The sequence below is a fragment of the Mastomys coucha genome, unplaced genomic scaffold (assembly GCF_008632895.1).
Source record: "Mastomys coucha isolate ucsf_1 unplaced genomic scaffold, UCSF_Mcou_1 pScaffold23, whole genome shotgun sequence".
In the NCBI taxonomy this organism is placed as follows: domain Eukaryota; kingdom Metazoa; phylum Chordata; class Mammalia; order Rodentia; family Muridae; genus Mastomys; species Mastomys coucha.
This window is the reverse complement of record NW_022196906.1, coordinates 59,911,694-59,920,083: the sequence shown is the minus strand read 5'-3', so window position 1 is coordinate 59,920,083 and position 8,390 is coordinate 59,911,694. Positions and strand designations below refer to the sequence as shown.

The following is an 8,390-nucleotide window of genomic DNA, read 5'->3' as shown; positions in this document are numbered from 1 at the left end:
ACTTCTCCACCTGAAATGTCCCTGTGATCTTCTGACTTGACTTCTTGCCATTTCTCCTAATCGCAGGCTCCTCCTTCCTCTCTGGCCACCTTCTTGTTTCTCAAACTCCTTGTTCCTGGTTTCCTCCCTGTCCTTAAATCCACTGCTTGGGGGTTTATGGTAAGCTCATTGTTCTTTTTTTTTTTTTCCAGACAGGGTTTCTCTGCATAACCCTGGCTGTCCTGGAACTCACTCTGTAGACCAGGCTGGCCTCGAACTCAGAAATCTGCCTGCCTCTGCCTCCCAAGTGCTGGGATTAAAAGCGTGCACCACCACCGCCAGGCTCATTGTTCATTTTTTTTAATACAGGTGATCGGTGATACAATGGTGACTCCCCAGACCTATCTCTTTATTCTTGTTTATTATTTTAATTTCTGTATTCTCTCTCTCTCTCTTTCTCTCTCTCTCTCTCTGCCTATGTACACACGTGTGTATCATGGCAGTTCTGTATGCATGAGGTCACCTTGTAGGAGTTCTAACCTTTCCCCATGTAGGTCTTGGAAATCGAGCTCCTGCTGTCAGGCTTGGGAGCAAGCACCTTTACCCACTGAGCCATCTCACCAGCCCATCTTTTTATTTGGTTTTAATTATTGTGTGTTTGACTGTGGTATTGGTGAGTGTGAGAGCACAGGTAACACAAAAGGCAGCTTTGGTTGTTGGTTTTTTTTCCTTCTACCATGTGGGTCCAGGAGACATAACTCAGATCATCATGGGTGTCCTTACTCTTTGTTGCCTGTCCATCTCCCTGGAGTGTGTGTTGTGGGCCAGTAGCATCTCTGCCTGTCTTGTCCACAATCTATCCACACAGCAGGTAGTCAACAGTTACTGAATGGATGCATTAAATAATGCAGGGTGTGGCAACCAGTGCAGCTCCAGTATCTGCTGGGTCTCTCCCTCTAAACTACACTGTCATCCACTAAGTCAAAGAGGGCCTTGGACTTGACACTGACTCATAGGCCAGCCTGTTTCTATGTGTATGCACTGACAACTGTCAGAACTGACCTTGTCTGACCTGGAGAGGGGAGCATCTCACTCCTGAGCCTGCTTCCTCCTCTGTGGATCCCCTGATCACACAATTTCCCAAGCCTGAGCTTCCAAGGTCTGACTTTATGGTTCCTTTCAGTTTATATGATGACCTTCGCTATGAGAAAGCACTGGTTATAAAAGGAAAGATCCTTGACTGCTTCCTGGATGGTTAACGATTGATAATAATTAAGAGACAGAGGACTGGAGCGGGCATTCTGAAATGGCAGATCATACTGGGCTCCTGGCGCTTTCAGGTTGTGAGTCAAGTGGAGTCAGTTTGTCACGGGAGGTCATGCCTTCAAGGGGTCATTCACCCTGGACTGGCAACAAAGGCATTGGGCCTGGGTGTGTGCTAAGGGCAGAGCTACCAAATGGGCCCCTGCTGTTGTGAGCTCTGTAGGTGGATTGCCTAGCTACAATTGTGCATTCCTGGGGAGAGTTCCTGTGAGGAAGAAGAGAAAAACACAGAAACCAGGGTCATTCTACCCAACCCAAGGTTCCAGGAATCCCGGATCCAGGGTGAGTGCTCTCAGCCTGCTGTGTGGTGGGAGAAGCAGGGTCTGTGGCAGGAATCACACCAATGGTGTAAGCTCTGTTTAAAATAAAGGGATCTGGTAGAAGGACCAAAGAGACCATGACACCTGAATGCAATGTCATGTCCACCAAGAGACATCCAAAGGGAGATGGAGTTTAGTTAAATAATGATATTTTAAAAATGATAATATGTGCCAGGTACCATAAGAACAACTGAACTTTGCTATTTCTGGGAATATTATTTTTATTTTTTAAAAAATGATCTTATGTGTATGACTGTTTTGTCTGTCTGTATGTCTGTGCACTATGCACGTGCAGTGTCCTCAGAAGCCAGAAGTCAGAGCTGGATCTCCTGAAACTAGAGCTACAGATGGTTGTGAGCTGCTATGTAGGTGCTAGAAATTGAACCCAAGTCCTCTACAAGAGCAGCATGTGGTCCTAACTGCTGAGCCATCTCTCTAGTTCCCAATTTTTCCTTGTTTGTTTGTTTAATGGAATAGGCTGGATGTCTCTACAATGTTGCTCAGATGACTGCTTACCTGGAAAAGCTGTGCTGGCGCTGATACATAATATATCATTATTACCATGTGCATCAGCCTCTCTCTCTCTCTCTCTCTCTCTCTCTCTCTCTCCCTCTCTCTCTCCACCCACCCACCCAAACCACCCAAACCACAACTTGCAGTTTTTGATACTAGTTGAGGACTAGAGGGATGGCTCAGAGGTTAAGGTCCTAAGTTCAAGTTCCAGCAACCACATGGTGGCTTACACCCATCTGTAAAGGGATCTGATGCCCTCTTCTGGTGTGTCTGAAGACAGCTACAGTGTACTCATATACATAAAACAAATATATCTTTAAAAAAAGAGAGAAACTAGTTGTGCTGTCATCTACGGAAGGAAAGGACCTTGTTTTTTTGTTTTGTTTTGGTTTAGTTTTTTGAGACAGGGTTTCTCTGTTTAGCCCTGGCTGTCCTGGAACTCACCCTGTAGTCCAGGCTGGCCTGGAACTCAGAAATCCACCTACCTCTGCCTCCCAGTGCTGGGATTAAAGGAATGTGTCACCACTGCCCAGCAAGGACCTTGTTTTATTATGCTGAGTTGAGTTGACAGTGTAAAGAGAGTAACAGCCACTAGGGTCGCAGCCACTAGGGTCTACAAACACTAAACTTAATCCTCTCCTGCTTAGATGGGACTAATACACTATATTAAATGCACACAGCCATCAGACATGCATTTGATTACAGAAGCTAGTAGATATACCTTTTAAATGCCAATGGATGTGAACGGGTCTGTGCTGTTGTAGCATCTCAGAGTGGGAGGGCTTGGGCTTTTGGTTTTTATCACAGCATTATTATATATATTATACACATTTAAAATGCATGTTCCATTTAGATTCCAGCCTACATGCATCTTTCTTATCTGCCTCTCTCCTTTCTCCCCCAACTTTCTGATTTCTCTCTCCCTCTCCATCTCTTGCTCCCTCTTTCTCCATCTCTGTCCCTAACCCTATCCCTCTTTCTTCTGGGAATTTGGCCCAGGAACTCATATATGCTAGGCCGCTCAACCATTGAGATTCAGCCCAAGCAGACATTCATTTCCATACACTTAGTTCCATGAATTAAATATCTCAAGTCAGAATTGCTCTTTCTTTTTTTAACAGATTTATTTATTTATTCTAAAGATTATTTATTTATTTTATGTATATGAGTACACACTGTAGCTGTACAGATAGTTGTGAGCCTTCATCTGGTTGTTGGGAATTGATTTTTAGGACCTCTGCTCACTAGCTCCGGTTGGCCCCTCTCGCTCAGTCCCTGCTGGCTTTGGCCCAAAGATTTATTTATTATTATAAATAAGTATACTATAGCTGGTATTTATTTATTTATTTTGTTGCCCTAATTATTTATTTTATGTATGTGAGTACACTGTAGCTGTACAGATGGTTATAAGCCTTCATGTGGCTGTTGGGGATTGAATTTTAGGACCTCTGCTTACTCTGGTTAGCCCAGAATTGCTCTTTCAAAAAAGTATAATATGCATCTCATTGAAACATACATATGGGCTGGAGAGATGGCTCAGCAGTTAAGATCACTGATTGCTCTTCTGAAAGTCCTGAGTTCAAATTCCAGCAACCACATGGTGGCTCACAACCATCTGTAATAAGATCTGACTCCCTCTTCTGGTGTGTCTGAAGACAGCTACAGTGTACTTATATATAATCATAAATAAATCTTTGGGCCAGAGTAAGCAGAGATCCTGAATTCAATTCCCAACAACTACTTGATGGCTCACAACTATCTGTACAGCTACAGTGTACTCATATACATAAAATAAATATAAATAAATCTTTAAAAGGAAAAAAGAAACATGCATGTAAGTGTGCAGAATACACACACATATGAGTGGAGGGGTTGAGCTGGACAGGGGTTGGTTCTATGGTTAAGAGCACTGGCTGCCCCTTCCAGAGGACTGGGGTTTGATTCCCAGCCCCACGTGGTGTCTCACGTGTGCCTGTAATTCCAGTTCCAGGGATCCAACACTCTTTTCTGCCCTCTATGGGCACAAGGCATGCAAGTTGTGTACAGACACACATGCAGGAAAAGCATCCATATACATAAAATAAATACAACTGAAAAAAATGTAGGTATTGTAGGTCAGTGGTAGAGTACTTACTTGCCTAGTATTTCTAAGGCTCTTGGTGGCTCGATCTCCAGCAACACACACACACACACACACACACACACACACACACACACACACACGAGGAATTAAACACATTGCTTTTATGAATGAATGGCAGAGTGAAAAGAAATAAGCACAGAGTGTCACGCAGCACTCAGATACCACACTTTTTTCTGTCATCTCTGTTTGACACTTGCTGAATTCTTTGCCCAACAGGCCAGAACTCTTATCACTGCACAGAACAAGGGGTCCCCAAACCAACCTAGTCCATGGCAACAGAGGTTTTCAAAGTCAATGTCACATACTGGTATTTAGGTTCTATCAGTCCTCAGAAGGAGACAATGTCTGCTACCTAGTCCTCAGTGATCTTTTTCTATGGGTGTGGGGAGCAAGGAATAATCTGACATTATTAACCCAGGCACTGCAATTAGCCAGAATGTCCCCCCCTTTTTTTTCTCAGTGTGGCATTCTGAACAGTTAGCTAGAGCTAAATGCAGACCTCATGGTTAGTCAATATCATGACTGTCTTTTTTATAACATCCCTTGATCAGTGAAGTTGGAAGTAGGCATCTGAGTCCCCAGATGTCTTCAAAAGGTCTCTATTTTTAATTTTAATTAGATATATGTGTGTGTGTGTGTATGAGTATGTGCACGTGTGCGCAGGTACTTGTAAAGGCCAGGAAAGAGCGCTGGATCCTCTAGAACTCTAGCACCAGGTGCCTGGGAACTGAACTCAGTCCCTTTACAGCGGAGGTTCTAGCCCTCCTAAGGCTGTCTCCTTCAATACAGTTCTTCAGGTTGTGGTGACCTCCAACCTTGGTACTTCATAACTGTAATTTTGCTGTTGTGAATTGCAATGTAAATATACAATATGCTACCTCTGAAGGAGTCAGGACCCACAGGTTGAGAACTGCTGCTTTACCAGACTGGCACTTGCATTTAACCCCTGAGCCTCAGTCCAGCCCCTCAAAGGTCTTTCTTTCTCCTCACAATTCATACTGACTTAGATACACAAGTGAGTAGTCATATCCAAGAAAGCTGAGTTCTGACACTTGTGTTAAATGATTTTCTTCCAGTCTTTTGACACTGTTGGTTTTTTCAAGAGGACTTGGTCCTTTCGTTTCCCTTTGGCTGTCTGCCATTCAGTTGTTTGAGAAAGTTCCAGGCTGTGAGTACAAAGGCTGTCTCCGGAAGAGTTGTAGACCCCCTGCATTGGAGAGACCACTTGGTCTCTCTGCCTTTGGTGGGTCTCGTGGGTGCCCAGGACTTCTTCTCCTGTTTTAGATCTTCAGTTATGTATTTTTAATTTTCTCTGATTTCTATTTACCCTTTCTTTCTCAGAGGCAACAATCCTCATGTCCCTTAAACATTGTTCTAGTAAAACATGTGCTCTTTTGTTCAAATGTTTTCAGTTTGGATAAATGGTATGGCATGTCCCTCTTGAGGACAGTTGAAGCCTTTATTACATTTATTTGGGGTGGGGTGGGGTACACTCCTGCCACGGTACACATGCAGAAATCAAAGGACAACTGATGAGAATTAGTCCTCTTCTTCCTCTATGCGGGGCCTGGGAATTGAACTCAGTTTAGCTATCAGGCTTCGTAGCAAACACCTTAACCAGCTCTTTCATCACAAGCGTTTTGTACTCTTGGTTAGGTTAATCTACCAAGGATGTTCAATTTGCAGCCCACAGGCCACATGCAATCGAGAATAGCTAAACATAAGGTTTTAAAACTGGGGATTATAAAGTTCTTGTAGATGACAAGAACCTGCAGTGCAGCCAGGAGGACCAGGTGCTAGCCAAGACCTGGACTTTCCAGTACAATAGCTGCCACATATTGTTACTGAGCCCTGAAATGTGGCTAGTGGGTTTCAAGGTAAGCATGCTATAAGCATAAAGCTTATACTCAATTTCAAAGACCTAGTATCAAAAAATGCAAAACACCTCAATATGATTTCACACAATATGATTTCAATCACATTGAAATGATACTTTAAGTGTACTGTCTTGGATGGAATAAGCTGTCAAAATTAACGTCACTGTTTCTTTAAACGAACCCAGAAAATCTTCGGTGAAGTCGTTGGGCAGGAAGCTTTGCTCGCTTTATTTCCCAGGGATAAGAACAGGCTCACGCTAAGGGACCATCTCAGGGAGAGTGGTTCATGCTCTTCTCTTGCCAACAACAGAAACCATTTCTGGTCATTATCCCCATCCCAGTCCATGTCACTTACCCACGAAAGAAAAGAAGAAAGTTTTCTGAGTAGCGAGTCGCAGATAAGGTTTACCAACTCAACCTAGTGCTTACCACCTCTCCGAAGCGGCTCCCCGCAAAATGCCTTTCTAGGATTCTTCCACCTTCTTGCCCAGAGGGGGGCAGCAGTGTGTCAAGCCCCAGAGGGAGACTAAGCTAGGCTAGGTTTCTGGGCGTGTGGAGATTTACTGGCCTGTGATTGGCTACGGGGTTTGGGGGCGGGGCGCGAGGTGGGTTGGGAGGGGATAATTAGGTTAAAAGTGGGATGGAGTTGCCCGGCTGGCAGAAGCCAGGGGTTGGGAATGGGGGGTGGTGGGTGTCAATTGCAAGGGCTCTCTCAGCCTGTCAGTGGCTCAGACTCACACTGGCCTATGCCTCTTCCCACCATGAATTTGAATAGATTTGAGTCACTGCCTCCCCTCTGTGGTTCCTGACTTCAGGCCCCACCTAAGATCCTCCTAAGATCAGGCCCCCTCCTAAGATCACATTCTTATTTTATCTATGTATTTATCTATGTATCTATCTACCAGCTAGCTATCATGGACAAAGCCCCCACATCTCAAAGCCAAATATAAGTGTCCATGACCCAGGAACACAGATCTCTGTTACCCTAAATATCACATTCCAAGTGGTAGCAATTTCATGAAGGGTTATTGTTGTTTTGAGACACGGTTTCAGTATGGAGCCCTGGTTGTCCTGAACCTTGCCATGGTGAACATGCTGGCCTTGAACTCACAGAATCACTATTAGGAATTATGAAATCATCAATTTGTCTACGTAGAGAGTACATCTTAGCTGATCTGCAGAATATCTGCCCAATAGGGTGAGCTAATGCCCAGAATTATTATACTATTTTAATAATGACAGGAAAGGCTGCATATCGGCTGCAAGAAGCAATCCTGAGATGAAGTCTCTTTTGGCCTTGTCATACATATGATGATGGGCCATCTCCAGGACAGTCACTTGTATGCCTTTAGCCTATCCTATAGATGGCTCCTGACGCGGTTCAGGCTCCTTCAGTCCTAAAACTGTGGGCTCTGGGGCTGCTGGTTTGGACAGGTAAACCAAGGGTGCTTCCTGCTGCTTCTGGAGTTGTCTGCTCAAAGGTCAGAACCTGGAAGGACAAGTTAGCAGCTGGGGCCTCAAGACTTGTCTATTCACAGGCCAGAAACATCTCAACCAGGAGCAGGAACATGGACCACAGTGCAGAGGGAGCTGCAGCCAGCGCCGAGGTGCCCCAGGAACTACTGGAAGAAATGCTTTGGTATTTTCGTGCAGAAGATGGTAGGTGATGGCGGGTGGGAGGGGCAATTCATAGCTGTCTATCATTTCCACGAAGTGGCACATCACTCACTCCCCTTTTCTCGGGGTATGGGCCACTCACTCGACTCTCGATCACCTCTACTATTTATTAAGTTAGCTGTACTGTGTGCCAGGCACTGCCCCTAGCACTGGGACACAGCTGTAAGCAAAACACAAATCTGCCCACACAGAGTGTCCATCCTAGTAGAGGAGACAGAAAATAAGCCAACAGCTAAAAGTAGAACATATTCCCGTGCATAGTAAAAAAGCAAGCTGGTCGGGCGGTGGCAGCTTGTGATTTTAATCCCAGCACTTGGGAGGCAGAGGCAGGTAGATCTCTGTAAGTTCAAGGCCAGCCTTGTTGACAAAGCAAGTAACAGGGTTGTTACACAAAGAAACCTTGTTGTGAAAAGGAAGAAGGAGGAGGGAAAGGAGGAGAAGGAGGAAGAGGAGGAGGAGGGAGAGGAGGAGGAGGAGAAAGGGCAGAGGGAGAGGGAGGGGGAGGAGGAAGAGGAGTTGGAGGAAGAGGAGGAGGAAGAAGAAGAAGAAGAAGAAGAA

The 8,390-nt window shown here is 44.9% G+C and overlaps 1 protein-coding gene across 1 annotated transcript in view; it reads left to right on the top strand.

Moving 5' to 3' along the window:
- The first annotated feature begins 1,448 nt into the window (after positions 1-1,448).
- Slc51b (solute carrier family 51 beta subunit) overlaps positions 1,449-8,390 on the top strand; it is a 9,264-nt gene continuing 2,322 nt past the window's right edge. Inside the window, exons 1-2 of the mRNA XM_031345378.1 lie at positions 1,449-1,584; positions 7,694-7,814. Coding sequence (XP_031201238.1) covers positions 7,724-7,814 — 91 coding nt within the window. The 5' untranslated portion in view covers positions 1,449-1,584; positions 7,694-7,723. The remainder of the gene's footprint in view (positions 1,585-7,693; positions 7,815-8,390) is intronic.